The 27827-nt window shown below is 35.7% G+C and overlaps 1 protein-coding gene across 5 annotated transcripts in view; it reads right to left on the bottom strand.

Moving 5' to 3' along the window:
- Positions 1–27827, bottom strand: part of LOC123532256 (dnaJ homolog subfamily B member 6-like) — an 81921-nt gene that overhangs the window by 21186 nt on the left and 32908 nt on the right. For 3 of the 5 annotated variants that reach the window (XM_053518421.1, XM_053518425.1, XM_053518422.1), the window contains exons 2-5: positions 24466–24556; positions 9504–9613; positions 8638–8826; positions 5827–5947 (exon numbers count right to left, since the gene is read on the bottom strand). In XM_053518421.1, the coding sequence (XP_053374396.1) occupies positions 5827–5947; positions 8638–8826; positions 9504–9613; positions 24466–24545 (500 nt within the window). In that variant the 5' untranslated portion in view covers positions 24546–24556. The remainder of the gene's footprint in view (positions 1–5826; positions 5948–8637; positions 8827–9503; positions 9614–24465; positions 24557–27827) is intronic. The other 2 variants (XM_053518424.1, XM_053518426.1) reach the window with 1 other exon arrangement.

The raw sequence follows: 27827 nt of genomic DNA, 5'->3' as shown, positions 1-27827 counted from the left end.
TTGACCCCAGATGACCCAATATCGAACTCGTCCAAGATTTTCATTGAGAATAACATTCTGACCAAGTTTCATTAAGATTGGGCCAAAATTTTGACCTCTAGAGTGTTAACAAGCTTTTCCTTTGATTTGACCTGGTGACCTAGTTTTTGACCCCAGATGACCCAATATCGAACTCGTCCAAGATTTTATTGAGGGTTACATTCTGACCAAGTTCCATTATGACTGGGCCAAAATTTTGACCTCTAGAGTGTTAACAAGCTTTTCGTTTGATTCGACCTGGTGACCTAGTTTTTTAACCCAGATGACCCAATATCGAACTCGTCCAAGATTTTATTCAGAATAACATTCTGGCCAATTTTCATTAAGATTGGGCCAAAATTGTGACCTCTAGAGTGTTAACAAGCTTTTCCTTTGATTTGACCTGGTGACCTAGTTTTTGACCCCAGATGACCCAATATCGAACTCGTCCAAGATTTTATTGAGGGTAACATTCTGATCAAGTTTCATTAAGATTGGGCCAAAACTGTGACCTCTAGAGTGCTAACAGTCAAATTGTTGACGACAGACAGACGGACGAAGGACACAGGGCGATCACAAAAGCTCACCTTTGAGCACTTCGTGCTCAGGTGAGCTAAAAACTTGATGAATTTCTCATAAAAACAATTTAAGACTTAAGCTCAACATAGGTAAATGAAAATAAAACTGCCCATCTTTTATCAGATACTGTGAAATAACTTGACTTTTGTAGGTATGAAATTTTGTGGTTTTAGCCAAAATGGCTATTTTGTGGGAATATGAATTTGCAGATTTCAAATCTGAACACAAATTCGATGATAACTAGAAAATGCTTTTGTAAAAAAGCGCATGTCTCCCCCAATGCAAAGTCCTATAGGCAAGAAGTCAATAGGGGTCAGGAGCGAAAGTGAAAGAGACACTGATGGTTGGCTGCAAATAGGATCATCTACTTGGCATGTCCAGTCATCCCGCTAAATTTCAACACTCTTGGCCTAGTGGTTCTCAAGTCACTGTTCTAGCTCCTGTGACCTTGATCAAGTGACCTCAAAATAAATAGGGGTCTACCCTGCATGTCCAATCATCCTATTAAGTTTCAACATTGTAGGTCAAGTGGTTCTCAAGTTATTTCCAAAAAATGATTTGACATGAACAGGCCACTGTGACCTTGACCTTTAATAGACTGACCCCAAAATCAATAGGGGTCATCTACTCTGCATGTTCAATCATCCTATGAAGTTTCAACATTCTGGGTCAAGTGGTTCTCAAGTTACTCATCAGAACTGGTTTTCAATGTTCAGGCCCCTGTGACCTTGACCTTTAACAGAGTGACCCCAAACACAATAGGGGTCATTTACTCTGCATGAACAATTATCCTATGAAGTTTCAACATTCTGGGTCGAGAGGTTCTCAAGTTATTGATTGGAAATGGTTTTCCATGTTCAGGCCCCTGTGGCCTTGACCTTTAACAGAATGACCCTGAAATCGTTAGGGGTCATCTACTCTGCATGACCAATCATCCTATGAAGTTTCATCATTCTGGGTCAAGTGGTTCTCAAGTTACTGACCGGAAATGGTTTTCAATGTTCGGGCCCCTGTGACCTTGACCTTTCACAGAGTGAACCCAAAATCGTTAGGGGTCATCTACTCTGCATGACCAATCATCCTATGAAGTTTCATCATTCTGGGTCAAGTGGTTCTCAAGTTACTGACCGGAAATGGTTTTCAATGTTCAGGCCCCTGTGACCTTGACCTTTCACAGAGTGAACCCAAAATCGTTAGGGGTCATCTACTCTGCATGACCAATCATCCTATTAAGTTTCAACATTCTGGGTCAAGTGGTTCTCAAGTTACTGACCGGAAATAATTTTCAATGTTCAGGCCCCTGTGACCTTGACCTTTAATGGAGTGACCCCAAAATTGATAGGGGTCATCTACTTTGCATGTACAATCATCCTATGAAGTTTCAACATTCTGGATCAAGTGGTTCTCTAATTATTGATCGGAAATGGTTTTCAATGTTCAGGCCCCTGTGACCTTGACCTTTGATGGAGTGACCCCAAAATCAATAGGGGTCATCCACTCTGCATGATCAATCATCCTATGAAGTTTCAACATTCTGGGTCAAGTGGTTCTCTAGTTATTGATCGGAATTGGTTTTCAATGTTCAGGCCCCTGTGACCTTGACCTTTGACGGAGTGACCCCAAAATCATTAGGGGTCATCTACTCTTCATGACCAATCATCCTATTAAGTTTCAACATTCTGGGTCAAGTGGTTCTCTAGTTATTGATCGGAAATGTTTTTCAATGTTCAGGCCCCAGGCCCCTGTGACCTTGACCTTTGACGGAGTGACCCCAAAATCATTAGGGGTCATCTACTCTTCATGACCAATCATCCTATTAAGTTTCAACATTCTGGGTCAAGTTGGTCTCTAGTTATTGATCGGAAATGGTTTTCAATGTTCAGGCCCCTGTGACTTTGACCTTTGACAGAGTGACCCCAAAAACAATAGTGGTCGTCTACTCCAGCAGCCCTACAACCCTATGAAGTTTGAAGGTTCTAGGTCAAATGGTTCTCCAGTTATTACTCGGAAATGAAGTGTGACGTACGGACAGACGGAAGGACGGACGGACAGGGCAAAAACAATATGTCTCCTGGGGGAGACATAATTATTCTTGTTGGTTGGGATTTTATTTCTTGGACCAACTCACCACGAGACCCACAAAAAGTTTGTCCCCTATGAACACTAGTTATTTCACAGTAACTGTTATTTTTTGAAGGAGCATGCCTGAATATGAACTTCAAAAAGTAAAATGTTTTTAAACAGAAAGCAACCTCTTCTCATAAGTATAACTTTACCTATTGTAAAATCATTTATTTTTGTAGCCATAAAATTTAGTGTTTGGGGCCACACAGCTATTTTGTAGAGGTATAAATTCATGGATTTCAAATTTTGAATATAAAATAAATAGGAATTTTTACTGATTCACAGAGACTTAATGTCATGGATTTATTCAAGCATTACCCACAAAATAGTCTTCTACAAATATAAATGATTTTACAGTAATTCAATGTTTTTGCAATCCACTACAAAGAAAAGTTTTGAGCTTCTTCAAATATATTACAGACTACATTTTGTGTTTCTATAAAAATATTCTTTATAAAAGCAATCAAATTAATCTATGTTTACTACATTTAAAATTATTAATTAACGAAGGTGCTTTCTAAATGTAGAAACAGTCTGGAGATTTGCACTTTTAAATGCAGATGTAACGCTTTTTGGGGGTTTTTTTGTTTTAAGGCATACTGGACACAATTTAAGTCGAATGGCGACTTTCCAGCTTTAAATAGTGGAGGAGGGCTCCCAGATACATCTACTGGTTTTATTTCAGGCACGGGGAGGCATCTGGGTGGAATTTTCCGTAACTCTGTTGGATGGCATCCTCACAATACAAAATTCTATAAATTATGTCTTTATGGTTTACGAACACACAGGGGCAAGCAAATCAGTCAGCAACCTAAACCACTTGAAAATTGAGGCCCTGAAAGTTATTTCATAATATTACGGTCATGCAAAAACACTGACAAAACTATGAAATATGTACAAGACAGGTTTCAATCATGCTTTTATTTTTATTCCATTAAACTGTATACAATCATGAAGTTCCGCTAAAATATGAAGAAATTTCTGAATTCCCCCTAAAAAATGATAAACCATAATATACTCCCAAACAAAATCATTAATATAGTCCCCTTTCTTTTTTTTTCTCATTTAACAAATAAATATAAACTACATGTACAAACTTAACATGTAATGCTTGCATTTTAATTAGGGATGGGAACGAATATTCGGAAATTGGTCGAATATTCGAATATGAAAATCAAATTCGAATATTCGTAAATTATTGTATATTTTTGTTCAAAATAGGTATCATTGATTTTGGGCAATATGGGCATGCTAATTCTACAGAATAAAACCATGTCATGTTTGTTTATCGAGTATCAAAAGATATCCAATTAACAAGAAAATAGCAATGCATAATTGGCAGGGGCCATCGTTACAGATTAACAGTTTGCAACAGGCGTCATTGTGTCAGATGCATGTCAAATGTCCAATTAACAAGAAAATTGCAATACATAATTACCTGGGGTCATCGCTACGGATTAACAGTTTGTATTAGGCGTAAATGTGATATCTTTTTTATCTTTTGTTCATTTTTATTGGTGCCTGTTTTATGTAACAAGTTGTAGAATTTTTTTTTTTACAATATTTTGTACGACGTTTCAGACCATCCGCAGAATCGGTTTTCATCCGCAATCGGCCGTATTCGAATTAACTTTTGAAGTACTTTATAATAAAATCAAGATAACATATGACTGATGCATATGTTCATGTTGAAGGAGGTTTAAGTTTGCCTTTCTTGCTTTTAACACGACGATTTTTACATGCCGATTAAAAATTTTCAAAATGGCGGCAGTAATACAACAGCGCATCACATGTTTAAATGGGACGACCTGCTATTTTTAGATAAAATTGTGATGGTCTAAATTATAAGCGTTTTGATTTTTTGTATCATTTTGAAGCTAAAACACTGAATTAGTTAAATGTGTTCATGATTATACTGACAGAATCGTGAAATAAAATGCTAGGATCGGCGGGTTTTGCTAAGTAGGATCGGGTTACCCGAAACAAACATTTTTTGGCCTTATTACGTACGATGATCCATGCTAAAAACAAATGAATACGTTGTGTATATGCCAATCACTTAATAAGAATTTAAAGCTTCCATTGAAACAAACCGAATATTCGGATATATTCGAATATGGCAAACCGAATATTCGAATATTGATTTCAGTATTCGTTCCCATCCCTAATTTCAATGAATTGTGCTGGCATTCATTTTTTTTTTTTTTTTTTAAATATTGGAATGGAGGGATAGGGGTAGTGTCCTAGGGTATACTCTACATCTTTAGGCATGCCCCTTTAATACAAACCAGAACTGGTACAAACACAAGATCAACAGAAGAACATACATTTCTAACTACTACAGCAGCATTCACTCTACAAAGCAAACTGAACATAAATTCTAGAAAAGTTCTATAATAGTCAGAAAATATGCAACAAAATAAATTGTTAAGGAAATTATTTCCCTTTGTATATATTAAATTGTTATTCTGGTGCATCTAAGTTACAATTTGTGCCACAAAATTACCCAGAATGCAAGGTGCAAAAGCCGTGCATCCCCTCCCCACTACCAACTCTTCCAGGATTTTTCTTTTGTGTGTCTCCTGTGCAAAGAGTGACTGTGTTACATAACAACAACGGGGTCACATTGTAGAGCTAGTTTACCAACCGTAATAAAAGAGAATAAAATATAAAATAATTCATACTTACTGACAGCAGAAAGTGCAATGAGTATCACCTTATTCACTCAGATTAAAAACCAACAGGCAACAAAGATTTTTTTTTGTGTTATGTTATGTAAAGTTTCTAAAAGATTGCTGAATAAGGCTTAAAGCAGTGTATATTTGTATATGTCACCTGTTCAAAAGAGATTAAAATGCTAAAATGCCATAATATAAACTGGCAAAACATAGTTTTAAACATACTTAAATTTCTGGGAAATGTACTGTAGGTTTATCTGTAATTGTAACAAGTTGTAGGTATGTGAACCAATTTAATGACACCCCATGTACAGACGGGGAAAGTGAAGAAACAATTTATCAAAACTGAGTGAATAAAGGTGATGTACAAATAGGAAAAAATATGAGTGATCGGTTTTCTGAAACCACTGCACATGTAAGTACGTACCCAGAACCCCCAGCGAAGGGGTCACTGAATTGTGACTGTGAGGAGAAGAAGGGGCTCGGACCGGGAAATCCTGGAAAAGAATCCGCAAACAATCCATTTGAAAATCCACCAACTCTTGGGCCTAAAACAAACATGTAGAAGATGTAGTAACTGTATTAAAATAAACAGGACTGGTGCAAACATGACGTTAAATAAAATCTCTACTAGAAAAGTAAATCTTTCAACACCTAAAAATAATTGTTTCACACAAATTTGTTTTCATGCAAGGAAAGACCTTGAAAGACTTGATGTGTGTCCTACTATGTTTCTTGTATAACACACATTTCAGTACAAAAATACCTAACAATGTCACCTTTCCCTTTATGCATTTTATGATTTCAAATTAGCATTTTTTTGCCTTGAACAAATTAACTTGAGAATTAAGAAACAATCAACAGGAAACAAATTTAAAGATCAGAAAATTCAAATGATGTAACGTCATACTGTAATATCAGATTTTTGTGTAACCAAAACTACATGAAATTTAGAAAATAACTAAGCGCTACAGATTTCCTCTAACCAAGTTTTTGCAAGGAACACTAATTCAGTAAAACAAACAAAAAAACTCCCAAAATATTTCCAATCATTAGTAATATTTATCTTTTAAAACTACTATCTATATTTATATGATACTTTACTCAGGGATATTTATGCATATTTTACATATTATTTTCAGCAGACGTGACAACACAAACAACTTGGAGAACACAAACAAAATCATTTTTTAAAAATTTCATGAGACATCACAATATATCATCTTTTTTATAAGTCAACAACTCCTGATGTCTGACATAAGGTCGACGGATGTCAGACAACGTCTTAAATAATTTACAATGAAGTCTTCAACACTCTGAATCTCCATTTTGAAGAGCTGAAATAGAAATCTTATCTTCTGAGAGAGACTGCAACAGAGTAAAACAAAAGTAAAAGATTATAAAGAATAGAAAAGTTTGTTTCTTTTTTTATAATAGAAAAGTTTGTTTCTTTAAGTTTAAACATGCATTTTTGTGAAAAAAGTTCTAAAACTTAATGTCATAACTCTTAATTGCAACTGCAATCCTGATGGAATTTATCGCTATGCTGGTACAAGAAAATAGAAGTCAGTTTCCCTTTAAATGCCAAGTGCCAAGTATAAGAGCTTTCATTTCTTAGACAAAACACAGCCAGGGAGTGAACTTGCAACCTATAGCACGTAAGTGCTCAACCACTATGCAGAAAAGTTGGTATGTTGTTTAATTTACATCCTTGGGCAAATACATTCCTCAATATCTATCTTCTCTTTTCTTAGAATTTGCGAGGTATTAAATTCTTTCATGGTATCAATTTCTGCTTTATGTCCTAATTAGTAATGGAAAAATTTTTATTCTGTATGAATTATGATGTAATGTGATATCAGAATGGTAATTTTTGCCACAAAATGTTTCTGCATGCAAATAAATCTTTACATTGCTTAATTCCCTTTCCAATATTTTACTGTCAACATGCCATCATAATTTCCTGTTGATACCCATTGGCGATGGGTTCTCTGAGACTTTGACTTGTACTATTATCCTACTGGAATATAATATCTGAGGGAATCAGGGACATAACAGAACTTTTATGGCCTCAGAATATGACATGGTAGCTGATCTGCAGGCACTACTTTTAATATTTTTGCAGTTTGATGGGTATAACAACAGTTTTTCCGTTATGCAATAGCAATATTTTAACCTTTGACCAACATTCCTGGAATCTGCTCCAGTTCTGGCTCATTGTCTGCATATAAATGATAACTTCTCCACATGAACCAGAGGTAAGCACAAACAACTTCAGGTATGCTACACGTTATACTGAATTCTCTAAATCACTTTGTTTATACATTTTATTTCCAATTACTAACAAATGGAAAGTATTTCTGCAATTTAAAAAAAAAAATGACATTCTCCCTTCATTGCTATTATTACAGTAACTGTTAGTCTTTACACAGTCAAACAAACTTCCTCAGCTCCCCAAACATCTCTTGTCATAATTCAAATTATCTTGGGATATATTTTTTTGCTAACAAATGAAGATGTGTTTGACAGAAATCCCTGTACTACTGCTTTAAGCCATTTATCATATGACCTTTAAGGATGTATAATAGACAGGTCTGACAGTAGAGAGGTTCTCTGGGAAAACTGGGGAACTAACGCTGCAATAGAACAGAACAAAATAATAATAAAATTACAAAGAATAAAATGTTATATTTGTTTGTCTGGTGTGGGTTTAGACACTATTTTTTAAGTGTTTACATTAACCTAACAAGTTCCTGGATTCTGTACCAGTACTTCTGTACCAGTATTAATTTGTTCTCTGCAAGTAACACACAACTGCCTTACATTTATCAGAGGTGAAGGACAAATAATCTGACACATATTGTCCTTTGTCCTGGGATTTGAACCTGTGACATTTTGAGAAGGAAGACTAATGCTAATGAGCAAACAGGTCTCGCAATCACTTAAAAGAGAACAGAGGAGAAGAATAGGGTTTATATAACATTTTGATGCATACTAAATATTTTTATACAACAGCTTTATAAGAGATGTCACAATCTGTGATGATTGTTTAACTCTAAAGTATCACACATTCTCAGTTACAATGTAATACTCTTATAGAATAAATTGATACATTTAATAAGTAGCTTTCTAAAACATGACCAGTTAACAAGTTAACCAGTTGATTGTGACATCCTTAAACAACCGGTTTTAAGGATTTATAAATTTCCAGACTGGGGCCTTTTTACACTTTAACTACCTGAAAAGAATTCTGCGAAAGGATCCCGGCCACCGAAAAATTCTCTGAAAACTTCTTCTGGGTCTCTGAAGTGGAAACCATGGAAACCAGAATCGAAGCCAAAACCATCGTCATAATGTGAATAACCATTTCCTTGACCACCGGTCAAACCTTCCTTTCCATATTTGTCATAGATTTGTCGTTTCTTTTCTGAAAAACAAAGAAATATAGTGCAAATTGTGTTACTTTATACTGATATAATGTCCTTCTATTTTTCAATTTTATTGAGCATATTCACCCTGCTGATGCTCAACTTGTATCCAATTGATTTGTAGTCTTGTGTTCATCTAAGCAATTCATTGACTCTAGAAAATCTTCAATTTTGTGAAGAATTTACGTTCTGTCTAGAAAAACTATTTATGTCAGAAGTCTGCAATTTAGTAAGATTAATAATTTATTGGTGTGTTTGCCAGGATCTGCTAAATGTCTGACAAAACTTAATTTGCCAGCATTTATTTACTGCTTGACAAAACTTGGTTTGCCAGCATTTATTAACTGTCGGACAAAACTTGGTTTGCAGGGATTTTCTTACTGTCTGACAAAACTTCATAGGCTAGAATTTATTGTCTGGCAATACTTTGTTGGCCAGAATTTATTAACTGTCTGACAACACTTTGCATGTCAGAATGAACTTTCAGTGTGACAAAAATTTGTGTGCTAGAATGTACTTACTGCCTGACAAACATCTGACAAAACTTTGCATGCCAGAAATTATTTACTGTTTGACAAAACTTTGCATGCCAGAAATTATTTACTGTTCGACAGAACTTTGCATGCCAAAATTTACCTACTGTTTGACAAAACGTTGCATGCCAGAATTTACTTACTGTCTGACAAAACTTCATATGCCTCTGAGATCTCTTTAAATTTTTTCTCTGCCTCCTCTTTTTTGTCCATATTTTTGTCCGGATGCCATTTTAAGGCCATTTTTCTGTAGCTGAAATACCAGAACAAATCAAATTGAGAACCAGAGTTTAACACTGTTTTTTTTTTCGGATGAAAATTTTTACATGGAAATAAATGGGATGTGTGTGTGTGTGTGTGTGGGGGGGGGGGGGGGGGGGGGGGGGGGGGGCAGGGGTCGACGTCGAGCTAACTTGGTATAGATACTTATCAGTAACATAAGAAAAGAAGAATTTCCAAAATTATCTTCAATCGTAAATATTTACGCAAACACGAAAATAAAAATTCTTATTACATCATTTATTGTGGCAAAATAGAAAGTTTACTTTGTCCTTATTTCTGAGACTTTATATCCTCACATATTAAGAGTTTTGAGTGATATATTCATTTCTTAGTTATTCTACATTGTTTGTATTTTAATTTTATAAAACGTTCACAATCTTTTCAATCTGTGTCCTAGTTCAAATGTGTTTGCTACTGTTTGAATAACGTCGAGCTAACTTGGTATAGATACTTATTAGTAACATAAGAAAAGAAGAATTTCCAAAATTATCTTCAATCGTAAATATTTACACAAACACGAAAATAAAAATTCTTATTACATCATTTATTGTGGCAAAATAGAAAATAAAAATTACTGTTTACATCGTCTATTCTTGGATTCGATTTCATTTCTATACGTTTCCCCGCATTAATCACACATACAAAAAACGTGGCAACGTGAGTCTGACATTTACCAGTGACGTTAACAGTCTGTTTATTTGTATATTATGTTTTCTATAGTTCAGAATCCAGGTATATCAATGGAATTCCACTGCGGTTTGTTGTAGTAGAGAATTCTTATAGTGCACTTTGCCTTAGACGTAACTGCAAACATAGTCTACTGTTTTGATCTAAGGCTTTTCATTGATTTCCCTTTATATAAAGAAAACTCCATCCATATCATAACTCATTCTAAACACCTCTAAAGGGAGGTAATAGACACATTTTAAATTTTCAACGTATCTTGTTAAGTTTTAAGTTTATTGTCAAACAGGAGTGCCAAACACTGGGTTTTACACGTCTTTTAATAATATTTCAGGGCAGTTAACCTAACCAGTGTTCCTTGATTCTGTACCAGTACAAACCTGTTCTTCGCAAGTAACTGTGGAGGACAAATAATTTCAGACACAATGTCTTCTACCAAATCATCACAGAACACATATGCCCTGCCTGAGGATCGAACTTACAACCCTGAGATCCGTAGATCTGCGCTCTCCCTATTGAGCTAAGCGGGTGGGTATATGATGCCTGAAGACTAGGTCAACTACTTTTTAAGATAAAAACCACACAAATTAGGAAATCTTAAAATGAACTTCGTCATCTATACCACGTTATGTGCACAATGCGTAAAATGTAAAGTATTTCACAGTTTTTGCAATAACCCTCTACACCCTACAATAATACCTATCCTCATTCTATTTCAGTTATGTGCCAAAAATAAAAGGTATTAACATCATTATATTGGATATATGAAATATCAGGAGAATAATCAAGTATCAATAGACTGTTACATTGGCAGACTAAGAATATGAAATTCCGCACATAATTTTATCCAGGAAATAAACAAAATTTTATACAATGTATCAAATTGTCTTTTCATGGTTTATTTTACATTCAATTTTCTTAGCATAAACAGTAATGATGATGTAGGTTGGAAGAAGGAAAAATAATCAAATGAGGCCAAAAACAGGAAATACATACTTCGACTGGTCTTTATTTGGCTTATAACAGGAAAAAATTACTCTAGACCTTAAGGTAGTTCTGCACGTTTGATACACCGGAAGTGATGGCGTAACTACATTTTTCCGGAAAACGTTGAATAAAGATTGGATTCGGCGTACGGAACAGAAAATCATTTTATGAATTAATTGCAACATGTGAGTAAATTTATTATAATGGCACTGTTGCTATATAGTAAAGTCAAAATATGATATTAAAACATATCACTCGTTAAATAATTCACAATAACGCCTTAAAATTAGCGTGAAATGTCCGGTTTACTTTAATCATGGTCAAATATTTCAAAAATAAGCACAAGGACTTATATATTTTATTTCATCAAATTACAATTGTGAGAAGTTTCATCAAAATCTACATTGTAGAAAAATTTCTATTCGCAAAAATGTTATGATAGTTATGATTTTCCCATTATAAGACTCCCATTGTGAAATATTGCGTGAAGTCCCTATTTTTCAAATCAGTCTAGCAAAAAATCAAGCACACCACCCTATCTTTTTTATTTGCTTAATTTTCTAGGTATATTATGAAGTTTTGAAAAATCAGTGTTTAATCAAATTCTACATTGTAGAAATAATTTCGATCCAAACGTGCAGAACTACCTTAAATAAATTGTCCCGAAGGTAAGTGCAAACCTATTTAGACATTCTCTTAAGAGACTGACAATTCATTGTTCATATTATGTGTTACAAAAACATCGTGTTAACATGAAATTTACATTCATTACTTTTACAAGAGCATTTTTCTACTGACGAAAAAAAGTTCAAATGTAGTTAACTCTTTGTGTGCCCTTGAATTTTGACCCTATGTGTCCTTGACATGAATCCAATACAAAACGGCTTTCGCTTACTACAGTTAGCAATCTATAGGCTACATTGCATCAATATTCCTAAACCCATTAAAACACTAAGAGTTTCCATAGAACCACTTAAGTGATTCATAGAGTATAAAACAGACATTTGTAGTAGTAATGCATGCTGGGAAACAGCTCATGATTCTCCGGAATTATCATTAAACAATGTGTATGACAGGCTGTTAGGGCAATATTTCCCACAACTTTTGTTCTCTACTGGGAACCTTATAAACTTCCTGTAGAGACCTAAGATCAAAAGTCTGCTTGAGAACATACAGTCTAAAACTATTAAGTGTGCAAATTTCAAAAGTGAGTATTTTTATGCTGAAACATTATGTTTTCTGTAAGAACTTGTGGCATTCTTCTACGTAACTCAAATCTGTTTTCACAAACCAAGGTTCTGAATATAGTAGTTTTTGTTAAAATTATGTGTTCTTGACATCTTAGTTGGAAACCTAGGTTCTCAGTATAGAACATAAGTTTTAGTAATTATTGTGCAGATGGCCTTCCATACAATGTGTTGATCACCTGCAGATCATGACTCCCACACAAAGCAATCAAAATTCTGAGTTAAATGGCAAAGAAGTATTCCAGCCACAAGTTGGGAAACAGCAGCTTATTCTGTTCGTTTTGTGGTATATTGGTGATTAAGTTGAAGATATTTGTGCAATGATTATGGTTGCAATTGTGCCAGTTTCTGTATTATTATCTCAGTGAAAATTCTTCAAGAAACATAACATCTAGTTACTTTAACAGTGCCACCTCGTAAAATCTCACCCTGGAAGCATATTGCTTATAACAGGTTATTCTATATCATTTTTATGGTATTAAACTGTTCTTGATTAAAATTTTGTTATGTTTGCCAAATTAAAGGGAGGTAATTACAAAATTTCATGAAAAGTAATAAAATATTATTATAATTATTATGTACTAGAATTTTATAGTGCTCTTTTCATCTATAAAATAAACGTTCAAAAGTGCAGTATACATTTCCAACAGGGACCTACCTCTATGTAATCGGTCTTTTTATTCCTTAAATAAATTTCTAACAAAACATATGAAAACCGAAAAACGTCACAAAATATTGCTCAAAATGCAACTGACCACCTTTAAGCCAAAATCAAAAACTATCTAAACATCAGTTGTTGACAAAACTACTGGCAATAGTTAATAGATCATAACTTGCTACTGATGCACAGTATTCGGGCACTAATAATTATTGTTTGATCTAGTGTTACAGGGATTTTTTAAGGCTGCTTTTGGGGCCAAATTTGGGCCCCATCCCAATTGCAAAAATTTGCTTATTTTCCCAATTCTGAGGTATAAATTTCCCAAAAATCTGCAAAAAAATACCAATTTTGTGGTAGTCTCAATTTTCAGGTTTCCAACACTTTCAAAAGACACAACAAGAGGACCATGATGGTCCTGAATCGCTCACCTATCCCCACATGACCCAGTGTTGAACCGAGTATGATGTCGTTATTTCTATTATTTGACATAGTGACCTAGATTTTGAGCATATGTGACCTAGATATCATCAAGATAAAAAATTCTGACCAATTTTCATAAAGATCCATTGAAAAATATGACCTCTAGACAGGTCACAAGGTTTTTCTATTATTTGACCTAATGACCTAGTTTTTGAAGGCACATGACCCACTTCTGAACTTGATCTAGATATCATCAAGGTGAACATTCTCACCAATTTTCATTAAGATCTCATGAAAAATATGGCCTCTAGAGAGGTCACAAGGTTTTTCTATTTTTCGACCTACTGACCTAGTTTTTGAACCCACATGACCCAGTTATGAACTTGACCTAGATATCATCAAGCTGAACACTCTCACCAATTTTCACGAAGATCCATTGAGAAATATGGCCTCTAGAGACGTAACAAGGTTTTTCTATTTTTAGACCTACTGACCTAGTTTTTGACCGCATGTGACCCAGTTTCCAACCTGACCTAGATATCCTCAAGTTGAACATTCTGATCAATTTTCATGAAGATCTCTTGAAAAATATGGCCTCTAGAGAGGTCACAAGGTTTTTATATTTTTAGACCTACTGACCTAGTTATTGACCTCACGTGACCCAGTTTCAAAATTGCCCTAGATATCATCAAGGTGAACATTCTGACCAATTTTCATGAAGATCCATTGAGAAATATGGCCCTTAGAGAGGTCACAAGGTTTTTCTATTTTTAGACCTACTGACCTAGTTTTTGAACCCATGTGACCCAGTTTCGAACTTGACCTAGATATCATCAATGTGAACATTCTGACCAATTTTCATGAAGATCCATTGAGAAATTTGGCCTCTAGAGAGGTCACAAGGTTTTTCTATTTTTAGACCTACTGACCTAGTTTTTGACCCCACGTGACCCAGTTTCGAACCTGACCTAGATATCATCAAGGTGAACACTCTGACCAATTTTCATGAAGATCTCATGAAATATATGGCCTCTAGAGAGGTCACAAGGTTTTTCTATTTTTAGACCTACTGACCTAGTTTTTGAACGCACGTAACCCAGTTTCGAACTTGACTTAGATATCATCAAGATGAACATTCTGACCAACTTTCATAAAGATCCCATGAAAAATGTGACCTCTAGAGTGGTCACAAGCAAAAGTTTACGCACGGACGGACAGACGGACGCACGACGGACGCCACGCGATCACAAAAGCTCACCTTGTCACTTTGTGACAGGTAAGCTAAAAAAAAAAATAAAAGACTTGATGTGACATTCAACAAAGACAAGTCTGAAATAAAGGTTTTAATTTATTGATGGTTAAACTTATTTTTTGAATTTCCCAATTGTTAGGTTTTACGCGTCATTTTTCCCAACTGAATGGGCCCCGGACCCCAGGTTTGAAACATTAAAAAAATCCCTGTGTTATAACTAACAACTAGAAAATGCTTTTGTAAAAAAGCGCATGTCTCCCCCAATGCAAAGTCCTATAGGCAAGAAGTCAATAGGGGTCAGGAGCGAAAGTCAAAGAGATACTGATGGTTGGCTGCAATAGGGATCATCTACTTGGCATGTCCAATCATCCAGCTAAATTTCAACACTCTTGGCCTAGTGGTTCTCAAGTCACTGTTCAGGCTTCTGTGACCTTGACCTTTGATCAAGTGACCTAAAACTAAATAGGGGTCATCTACTCTGAATATCCTATTAAGTTTCAACATTGTAGGTCAAGTGGTTCTCAAGTTATTTCCAAAAAATGATTTGACATGAACAGGCCACTGTGACCTTGACCTTTAATAGACTGACCCCAAAATCAATAGGGGTCATCTACTCTGCATGTTCAATCATCCTATGAAGTTTCAACATTCTGGGTCAAGTGGTTCTCAAGTTATTGCTCGGAACTGGTTATCAATGTTCAGGCCCCTGTGACCTTGACCTTTAATGGAGTGACCCCAAAAACAATAGGGGTCATTTACTCTGCATGAACAATCATCCTATGAAGTTTCAACATTCTGGGTCGAGAGGTTCTCAAGTTATTGATTGGAAATGGTTTTCCATGTTCAGGCCCCTGTGGCCTTGACCTTAAACAGAGTGACCCTAAAATCGTAAGGGGTCATCTACTCTGCATGACCAATCATCCTATGAAGTTTCATCATTCTGGGTCAAGTGGTTCTCAAGTTACTGACCGGAAATGGTTTTCAATGTTCAGGCCCCTGTGACCTTGACCTTTAATGGAGTGACCCCAAAATCGATAGGGGTCATCTACTTTGCATGTACAATCACCCTATGAAGTTTCAACATTCTGGGTCAAGTGGTTCTAAAGTTACTGACCAGAAATGGTTTTCAATGTTCGGGCCCCTGTGACCTTGACCTTTAATGGAGTGACCCCAAAATCGATAGGGGTCATCTACTTTGCATGACCAATCATCCTATTAAGTTTCAACATTCTGGGTCAAGTGGTTCTAAAGTTACTGACCGGAAATGGTTTTCAATGTTCAGGCCCCTGTGACCTTGACCTTTAATGGAGTGACCCCAAAATCGATAGGGGTCATCTACTTTGCATGTAAAATCATCCTATGAAGTTTCAACATTCTGGGTCAAGTGGTTCTCTAGTTATTAATCGGAAATGGTTTTCCATGTTCAGGCCCCTGTGACCTTGACCTTTGATGGAGTGACCCCAAAATCAATAGGGGTCATCTACTCTTTATGACCAATCATCCTATGAAGTTTCAACATTCTGGGTCAAGTGGTTCTCTAGTTATTGATCGGAAATGGTTTTCAATGTTCAGGCCACTGTGACCTTGACCTTTAACGGAGTGACCCCAAAATCAATAGGGGTCATTTACTCTTCATGATCAATCATCCTATGAAGTTTTAACATTCTGGGTCAAGTGGTTCTCTAGTTATTGATCGGAAATGGTTTTCAATGTTCAGGCCCCTGTGACCTTGACCTTTGATAAAGTGACCCCAAAATCAATAGGGGTCATCTACTCTTCATGACCAATCATCCTATGAAGTTTAAACATTCTGGGTCAAGTGGTTCTCAAGTTACTGACCGGAAATAGCTTTCAATGTTCAGGCCCCTGTGACCTTGACCTTTAATGGAGTGACCCCAAAATCGATAGGGGTCATCTACTTTGCATGTACAATCACCCTATGAAGTTTCAACATTCTGGGTCAAGTGGTTCTCAAGTTACTGACCGGAAATGGTTTTCAATGTTCGGGCCCCTGTGACCTTGACCTTTAATGGAGTGACCCCAAAATCGATAGGGGTCATCTACTTTGCATGTACAATCATCCTATGAAGTTTCAACATTCTGGGTCAAGTGGTTCTCTAGTTATTTATCGGAAATGGTTTTCAATGTTCAGGCCCCTGTGACCTTGACCTTTGACAAAGTGACCCCAAAAACAATAGGGGTTGTCCACTCCAGCAGCCCTACAACCCTATGAAGTTTGAAGGTTCTAGGTCAAATGGTTCTCCAGTTATTGCTCGGAAATGAAGTGTGACGTACGGACGGACAGACGGACAGGGCAAAAACAATATGTCTCCTGGGGGAGACATAATTATTGTTTGATCTACCGGTAGTGTTATACTTCTTAATGCCTCAGTGGAATGCCATTCTCTAGCAGAGTTTAAAATTGTTGAAATACCTATATTCTGGCTAATGACTATATAATCTTATTATCTTATTAAATAATTTCTCTTATATATTCTGAATTGACCTTTCTTCGAAGTCTGTTCAGACCTTTTGTTTTGTTCACAGGAGATAACTCCTGAGGCTATTGAAATTTTGTATAATAATTTCCCTTTTCTTCTCAAAACATTGAAGATAATCGGAGCCAAGAAAGACCGGTCAGTATATATAAGAGTAATGATTGAAGAAAATTAAAAAAGATTATCTAGTCAGTAGCCAGACTACTTTCTTGGCTCTGATATGGGGGCATTATAATTCTTAAAACAAGAGCTGTCCGTAAGACAGCCAAGCTCGACTATTCGAAATATTGTCACAGAAGCAGGAAATTATTACCCAAAATGTTAAATATCAAAAGAGTTTTAAGTTCGAAACGGGACATAATTTGACCAAAATGCATATCAGAGTTATGGGACTTGATGCTATCAACTAGTTTAATAACCCCGAAGAAACATGTTAAGTTTCAATTCCATATCTGCATTAGTTTTGGAGATAGTAACTTGCATGTAAAACTTTAACCAGAATTTTCTAAGTCCAAAAGGGGGCATAATTTGCTCAAAATACATGTTAAGAGTTATGGAACTTGACCCAGTGAGGTTGGTAACTGACCTAGAAAAAGAATAGATAAGTTCAAAGCTATATGCCTTTTGGTAATAGCTGTATGTACTTGCACGCTAAACTTTAACCAGGATTTTCTAAGTACAAAAGGGGGCATAATTTGCCCAAAATACATGTCAGAGTTATGGGACTTGATTCTATCAACTAGTTTTATAACCCCGAAGACATGTGAAGTTTCAATTTAATATCTGCATTAGTTTTGGAGATAGTAACTTGCATGTAAAACTTTAACCAGGATTTTCTAAGTCCAAAAGGGGGCATAATTTGCTCAAAATACATATCAGAGTTATGGGACTTGACCCAGTGAGGTAGGTAATTGATCTAGAAAAAGAAAAAATAAGTTTCAAATCAATATGCCTTTTAGTAATAGCTGTATGTACTTGCACACAAAACTTTAACCAGAATTTTCTAAGTCCAAAAGGGGGCATAATTTGGCCAAAATACATGTCAGAGCTATGGGACTTGACCCAGTGAGGTAGGTAATTGGTCTAGAAAAAGAAAAAATAAGTTTCAAATCTATATGCCTTTTAGTAATAGCTGTATGTACTTGCACGCTAAACTTTAACCAAAATTTTCTAAGTACAAAAGGGGGCATAATTTGCCCAAAATACATGTCAGAGTTATGGGACTTGATTCTATCAACTAGTTTTATAACCCCGAAGACACATGTGAAGTTTCAATTCAACATCTGCATTAGTTTTGGAGATAGTAACTTGCATGTAAAACTTTAACCAGAATTTTCTAAGTCCAAAAGGGGGCATAATTTGCTCAAAATACATGTTAGAGTTATGTAACTTGACCCAGTGAGGTTGGTCATTGACCTGGAAAAAGAATAAATAAGTTTCAAAGCTATATGCCTTTAAATGATAGCTGTATGTACTTGCATGCAAAAACTTAACCAAGGTGTGACGCCGACGGCGACGCCGACGCCAGGGTGAGTAGAATAGCTAGACTATTCTTCGAATAGTCGAGCTAAAAACTGAATAGCCTTAGGAGTTATCTCCTTTGAACATAACAAACATGGGGTCTTCATAATCTGCTGAACAAAAAGTATGAGAGTGACAAAGTGCTGAACAACTCAAAGACATTATCTTGACATGAATTTAATAAATTTTAACTAATGTAAAAATTAATAGTAATATCTTTTCCCATATTACCAGCTACTCAAAACCATTCATATCTAAATGCAAAAACAAAAAAGCAGCAAGCTATGCTGCAGATAAAAGGAGATATTTATCAATCAATGTATCTACTAAAAGATACAACATACATCAAACATAGGTCAAAGAGTGCTTTAAATGTAACTGAACTTGAAAATATGGCAACAAAGATTAGAAAAAAATAATAATAAAAAAATTCACAAGTTGCCAACTTTCTACTGAAAAATAACTTCTCCACCAGTCAGAGGTACCAGACAAATGACAAGAGCTGTCACAGGAGACAGCGCGCTCGACTATTTCGATGCTGGATAGTGAAACTGGGTACATCTGAGGAAACTAGAGCTGTCACTGGAGTGTTTAATGACTCCAATTGTGGATGAAGATATTGCACAATAGCCTGAGTCTATGTCAAAAATATCAACTTAAAGTAATAAAAGAGGTAAAGATAAAATGTATCAAAACACTATATAAGTATATCCTAAGCAAAAAGGGGCATAATTCATTAAATATTGGTGCCAGGGTTATGCAGCTTGTGTCATATAGTGTGGGTGATGATGTTGAACAACTATTTTAAGTTTGAATCAAATCCATTCAGAAATAACAGAGACAGAGTGAAAGTGCATCAAAACTTTAACCTAAAATTCTAAGTAAAAAGGGGGAATAATTAATGAACAAGAGGGCCATGAAGGCCCTGTATCGCTCACCTGACCTACAGACCTAAAGATCATTAAGATTAACATTCTGACCAAGTTTCATTAAGATATGGTCATAAATGTGGCCTCTAAAGTGTTAACTAGCCATTCCTTTGAAATGACCCTGTGACCTAGTTTTTGACCCGATATGACCCAGATTCGAACTTGACCTAAAGATCATCAAGTTTAACATTCTGACTAAGTTTCATGAATATACAGTCATAAATGTGGCCTCTAGAGTGTTAACAAGGTTTTCCTTTGATATGACCTAGTGACCTAGTTTTTGACCCCAACTGACCCAGATTTAAACTTGATCTAAAGATCATCAAGATTAATATTCTGACAAAGTTTCATTAAGATATGGTCATAACTGTGGCCTCTAAAGTGTTAACTAGCTTTTCCTTTGATTTGACCTGGTGACCTAGTTTTTGATCCGACATGACCCAGATTCAAACCTGTCCTAAAGATCATCAAGTTTAACATTCTGACTAAGTTTCATGAAGATACAGTCATAAATATGGCCTCTACAGTGTTAACAAGCTTTTCCTTTGATCTGACCTAGTGACCTAGTTTTTAACCCCACCTGACCCAGATTTACAACTGACCTTAAGATCATCAAGATTTACATTCTGACCAAGTTTCATTATGATATGGTCATAAATGTGGTCTCTACAGTGTAAACTAGCTTTTCCTTTGATTTGACCTGGTGACCTAGTTTTTGATCCTACATGACCCAGATTCAAACTGGACCTTAAGATCATCAAGATTAACATTCTGGTCAAGTTTCATTAAGATTGGGCCAAAATTGTGACCTCTAGAGTGTTAACAAGCTTTTCCTTTGATTTGACCTGGTGACCTAGTTTTTGAACCCAGATGACCCAATATAGAACTCGTCCAAGATTTTATTGAGGGTAACATTCTGACCAAGTTTCATTAAGATTGGGCCAAAAATGTGACCTCTAGAGTGTTAACAAGCTTTTCCTTTGATTTGACCTGATGACCTAGTTTTTGATCCCAGATGACCCAATATCGAACTCGTCCAAGATTTTATTGAGGGTAACATTCTGACCAAGTTTCATTAAGATTGGGCCAAAAATGTGACCTCTAGAGTGTTAACAAGCTTTTCCTTTGATTTGACCTGATGACCTAGTTTTTGATCCCAGATGACCCAATATCGAACTCATCCAAGATTTTATTGAGGGTAACATTCTGACCAAGTTTCATTAAGATTGGGCCAAAAATGTGACCTCTAGAGTGTTAACAGTCAAATTGTTGACGACGGACGACGGACACAGGGCGATCACTAAAGCTCACCTTTGAGCACTTCGTGCTCAGGTGAGCTAAAAATTGGTGCCAGAGTTATGCACCTTGCGTCATATGGTGTGGGTGATGATGTTGAACAACTATTTTAAGTTTGAATCAAATCCATTCAGTAATAACAGAGACAGAGTGAAAGTGCATCAAAACTTTAACCTAAAATTCTAATTAAAAAGGGCAAATAATTCATGAAAAATTGGTCCCAGAGTTATGCACCTTGTGTCATATGATAAGGGTAATGATGTTGAACAATTGTTTAAAGTTTGAATCAGATCTATTCAGTAATAACAGAGATAGAGTGAAAGTGCATAAAACTTTAACCTGAAATTCTAAGTAAAAAGGGGAATAATTCATGAAAAATTGTGCCAGAGTTACGCAGCTTGTGTCATATGATGTGGGTGATGATGCTGAACAACTGCTTTAAGTTTGAATCAAATCCATTCAGTAATAACAGAGGTAGAGTGAAAGTGCACCAAAACTTTAACCTGAAATTCTAAGTAAAAAGGGGGAATAATTCATGAAAAAATGGTGCCAGAGTTATGCACCTTGTGTCATATGATGTGGGTGATGATGTTGAACAACTATTTTAAGTTTGAATCAAATCCATTCAGTAATAACAGAGATAGAGTGAAAGTGCATCAAAACTTTAACCTGAAAATCTAAGTGAAAAGAGGGGATAATTCATGAAATATTGGTGCCAGAGTTATGGCCCTTATGTCAGATGATGTGGATGATGATGAGGAATAAGTATTTTAAGTTTGAATCAAATCCGTCCAGTAATTACAGAGATAAGTTGAAAAAAGAGAAAGTGCACCAAAACTTCAAACAAGGTGGGGACGCGGAAAGACGCCGACGCCGGGGCAAGTAGGATAGCTCTCCTTATACTTCGTATAGTCGAGCTAAAAATGACCATAATGACACATTATTGTCAATTAAATCATGCCTCATGCATCTGAGGATTGAATATGTGACTTTTCCACTATTACACCTGTGTCCAACCTACCAGAGATTTTTGGAAAATATTCATGATTCACACAGTAAACAGTAATACATGAGTCTGAGAAAGAGAGAGAGAGAGAGAGAGAGAGTAACATGGCAATTATCAGTTAATTACATCTTACTACAGTACCTGCACTATAATTACAATACATGTTCTATTTACTCAATTATCACTTGATTCAGGCAGAGTCAAGGTATATCATGGTACATATTTTGTGTGTCTGTCTATGGGTGTCTGGGGATAGGGGATGGGGGGAAAGTCAAACTTAAATCAACAAAATTTTAGGCACAGGGCCTGCATGTGAACAGAATCAGCAGTATTCCACAAGCCAGCTGAATTGCTTTCTAACATGATGATACAAACAGCTGAAACAGGGCTCAAACCCTGAGAGGTGAGGGCAAGTGATTTGAAGTCAGTCTTTACCAGCCGTTTGTCATCTTATGAATTGTTGGAATTGTATTTCAGTTGTGTTATAAGTCATTTTTCAGTTATGTAACAATGAGGTGAGTGTTTGTAGATTCTATACAATTGCATGTTCATTCTCTACAATGAGGTGAGTGTTTGTAGATTCTATACAATTGCATGTTCATTCTCTACAATGAGGTGAGTGTCTGTAAATTCTATACAATTGCATGTTCATTCTCTACAATGAGGTGAGTGTATGTTGATTCTATACAATTGCATGTTCATTCTCTACAATGAGGTGAGTGTCTGTAGATTCTATACAATTGCATGTTCATTCTCTACAATGAGGTGAGTATTTATAAATTCTGTACAATTGCATGTTCATTCTCTACAATGAGGTGAGTGTTTGTAAATTCATTCTCTACAATGAGGTGAGTGTCTGTAGATTCTATACAATTGCATGTTCATTCTCTACAATGAGGTGAGTGTTTGCAGATTCTATACAATTGCATGTTCATTCTCTACAATGAGGTGAGTGTTTGCAGATTCTATACAATTGCATGTTCATTCTCTACAATGAGGTGAGTGTTTGCAGATTCTATACAATTGCATGTTCATTCTCTAAAATGAGGTGAGTGTTTGCAGATTCTATACAATTGCATGTTCATTCTCTAAAATGAGGTGAGTGTTTGCAGATTCTATACAATTGCATGTTCATTCTCTACAATGAGGTGAGTGTTTGCAGATTTGCTTGCAGATTCTACACAATTGAATGTTCATTTTCCACAATGAGGTGAGTGTTTGCAGATTCTATACAATTGCATGTTCATTCTCTAAAATGAGGTGAGTGTTTGCAGATTCTATACAATTGCATGTTCTTTCTCTACAATGAGGATTTGTTTGCAGATTTGTTTGCAGATTCTATACAATTGCATGCTCATTCTCTACAATGAGGTGAGTGTTTGCAGATTCTGTACAATTGCATGTTCATTCTCTACAATGAGGTGAGTGTTTGCAGATTCTGTACAATTGCATGTTCATTCTCTACAATGAGGTGAGTGTTTGCAGATTCTGTACAATTGCATGTTCATTCTCTACAATGAGGTGAGTGTTTGCAGATTCTGTACAATTGCATGTTCATTCTCTACAATGAGGTGAGTGTTTGCAGATTCTGTACAATTGCATGTTCATTCTCTACAATGAGGTGAGTGTTTGTAAATTCTATACAATTGCATGTTCATTCTCTACAATGAGGTGAGTGTCTGTAGATTCTATACAATTGCATGTTCATTCTCTACAAGTTGCTCACAACTTCTCTACATGAATCTGAGGTGGAAGACAAGCGACTTTAGATGTAAGTTCTGCAATTCAATTAATCATGAAACTGATTTTCCACAGCAAACACTAGTCTGAATTTTTGTTATTAGCATCAGATAATTATCTCTAATTTCTTTAGCTGTGGAAACATGAAAAAAACATGTTATCCATTTGCTAAACACACTGTTCAAATTCCCAAAGGAAAAGCAATATTTTGCTGAATCATTCCACGATTCTAATCACGGTGATCAAAATGCAAGCATTCAAAATCAGAATTTTTAACACTGGCTTTTTTATACAAGTCAGGTGCCATTTCTATTTATGTGTGGAATCAATTCTCTACCATGCTAAGTCATTCTGACAAACTATTTCCACAGATAAACATTTCTGAAAAGTTGGGATGCATTCAATGTCTATTTTTTTTACCTCACTATTTCAGTTATTTGTGGTGGTCAGTAAACTTGGAATCGTTTCAGTTCAGTACGGACTTGTTTTCTACCAGTAGCGGACTTCTACATGCACAATGTGTCACTGGACGAGACCAATGACCTTAGCCATTCAACAAACAAAAAAATGAAGAAAACTTACGCCTTTTTGATGTCTGTTTCACTGGCACTCCGTTGAATACAGAGGATTTCATAATAATCTTCCATCTTGTTGGCCTTCATAGAGGCAACTCCTGCAAATACATCAAATTATCATGTTATGAAATATCATATTATACTTATTGAACCTAAAGTATGTGACAATAAAGTATAAGGCTTATTGCTGATTTGACGGGTCTCAATATTGTGACACTTTAACTCCACTATACGGTAGTCAAAATAATTTGACGGTCAGATTGTTTTATAATGTTTGCGACGGGCAATCTAACCGTCAAAACTTCGAAGGATCAAAATAATGGGGGATAAATCACAGTACACAGTCATGTAAAGTTATAGGTGTTATCACTTGCGCAAGTCAAAATTCAAACAGAGTTATGGCGATTGTTTCTCCTTGTGTAGACTTTGATAGTAAATAACTATTTTAAGTTTCAAGTCAAAAGCTTTGATAGTAACAGAAATATTAGATTAACCAACAGGGACACTGACGCTGGAGCAAGTGCAATAGCTCTACTTTTTCTTCAAAAAGATGAGCTAAAAATAACTCAATACTTCCTAGGATCACGTCAAATTAGTTGAACTAAACTATACGGCTAATTGTTCATTTGATAGGGTCTCAACTTTGCGCCACACTAACTCAATTATAAGGCTGATCGTTGATTTTACAAGGTCTCAACTTTGTGACACATCAACTCAACAATAAGGCACATTGTTGATTTGATAGGGTCTCAACTTTGTGACACATTAACTCAACAATAAGGCTGATTGTTGATCTGATAGGGTCTCAATTTTGTGACATACTAACTTAACTATAAGGCCAACCATTGATTACATTGGGTCTCAACTTTGTGACATACTAACTTAACTATAAGGCCAACCATTTATTACATGGGTCCTAACTTTGTGACATACTAACTAATAATAAGGCCAACCATTGATTACATGGGTCTCAACTTTGTGACATACTAACTTAACTATAAGGCCAACCATTGATTACATGGGTCCCAACTTTGTGACATACTAACTTATTATAAGGCCAACCCTTGATTACATGGGTCCCAACGTTGTGACATACTAACTAATTATAAGGCCAACCACTGATTACATGGTCCAAACTTTGTGACATTCTAACTAATTATAAGGCAAATCACTGATTACATCTGATAGCTGGCACCTTTAAGATCTCCATGGTCTTTGGTGGAGGTGGGGGTTGGTGGGTTAGGGAGTGGGGATCTACATAAATTTCATCATTTGTAAAATCATTATCTATTAATTCATTCCGTCAAGTACAAATCCATCAGGAAATGAAGCTTGTGTCTACAAAGTTAAGTGAAAATATCTCGACTATCAACCACTTGAGAGCGGCTGATTCACCAAAATTCCATTGAAATAGTTTCACTGAAAAAATTTCTTGCATCAGACAGTTGAATCACTTTCAGGTTATTACCTGAGATTTGCCTATCCCCGTCTCTGATGAGTTTTTGGGATTAACCACAATTTGAAGGTATCTAGCTACTGTTACACTTATATAGGTTTTTAAATTGCCTCTAGTTAGCAAAATAATTACATAGACATATTAATTCCATTGTAATTTATGATGATTATGAAAATTACAGCAAAGTGTCTGATTCAGCAGTTATGACGCTGATTATATCTGTCTCCATGGCAGTCTGAGTGGTTAAGGTAACTCACTCTGATTCACATACCCTCAAAGGTAAGTCCAAAACCCTGCTTGTGAAGCAAAGTTATTTCATGTGTCAAAACAATTCATTTGTCTTGAATAGGGTCTGTGGTACCAGCCAAGTGCCCACACAATGAAAAATAAATACTCAGATGGCCCCAGAGGAAGAAGAAAAAATGTTTCATCACAAAAGTCTCTCAAGTTTATGTATGATAATTAAAACAAACTATAGCTAAACTATGTTTCTGAACATTTTCAAAACTTAATAATTCAGAGCAAAAAAAATCATTATAAAAAGAGTCTCTGAGTTCATGTGGCACACTTTGGATGTGATAATTAAAGCAAATTCTGAACATTTTCAAAACATCCTCTCTAGTTCAAACACATCACATTCATAATTCAAAGAAGCACATAGTTAAGAATACAAACAGATAACAAATCCCATGAAATTTTCTGAATTTTATATTAATTTTTACAATCTTATCGCATATTTCACAGCATTTTAAAATGCATCAAACACAGGAATAAAGTAATTGCCTGAAAATAATTTACAGTTCACCAAACAAAATCAATCTAAGTTCTACCTCCAGCTGTCTACTAGGTGTTCTTGTTTAAAGTTATTTCATAAAAAAAGGAAACTGAAGCCCAAAAATGGGGCGGACAGATCTTTTAACAACAACAAAAAAATCCAATACCCAAACAAAGCACCTGTGTACTTAACCAGCTGTATTGCTGTGCTGGTGTAGAAAATGAATATCATTTTTTTTCTATTTCAGCAACAATTTTTCACTTTTCTGTAATCTGATATTCTGACAAGTGGTAGAAAGTGATAAACCCTTTGTACAATGACTGTAATGTACATCTAAGCATTTAAATAGTAAAGAGATTGTCTAGTACAAAGACTGCCATGCCCATAAACTAAGACAATTTTTTAATAAAACTCCTATAAAATTCATTGACAGTTTTGCATAATTTTGCACAACTATTTCCTTCAAGAACAGTATTTGTGTGTTTGTATCTCTTTTAGGATTATTGTCTGATCATATATCAAGATAACATGCAGAAAATGTGCACCACTATCATACTGCTGGTATATAACAATCTGGAAAACATGAGGAGAATGTCTGCAATTCAACCATCAGGTGAAACTCCTCAGGTCTAGGATATATCCTTAGGACAGGCGGGCACATTTTTATGCAATCTCGCCAGGCATAATTGACAACATAGAAAATGACGTCACTCCACCTTCAGCTATTTCCGGAAGTAAAGAAAATGAAAAGAGACATGCTAGACTTGAAAACGAAAGTCGCCTTTGGATTGGTCGATAGTAAGGGGTCACGCGCAGGGGTCACCCCATTGAAATTTATGCATGTGGACTTCTTTTTTTGTTTTTTTTGCTAATGGGGAGTCAAGTTTCAGCAGTTGCTAACGATTTGAAATTACCTGGGCTTTAGCATGACATGTCAGCTTTTCATCTACAAAAACATATTTGAGCTTAGGATAAACACAAATCCCACAGGGATCCGTAATGGAGCAAGACAAATTCAATTGTCCATATTGCCCAGGTTGTCCCAAATCTTGTACGGATAAGTGAAATTTGACCAGAATTTACTATATAACTATCATACAGACAAGTAAAAAATAGCAAATGACAAAAATGGACAAGC

Source organism: Mercenaria mercenaria, chromosome 11 (assembly GCF_021730395.1).
Source record: "Mercenaria mercenaria strain notata chromosome 11, MADL_Memer_1, whole genome shotgun sequence".
NCBI lineage: Eukaryota > Metazoa > Mollusca > Bivalvia > Venerida > Veneridae > Mercenaria > Mercenaria mercenaria.
Note: the sequence above shows the minus strand (reverse complement) of the source record. Positions and strands in the feature narration are given on the sequence as shown.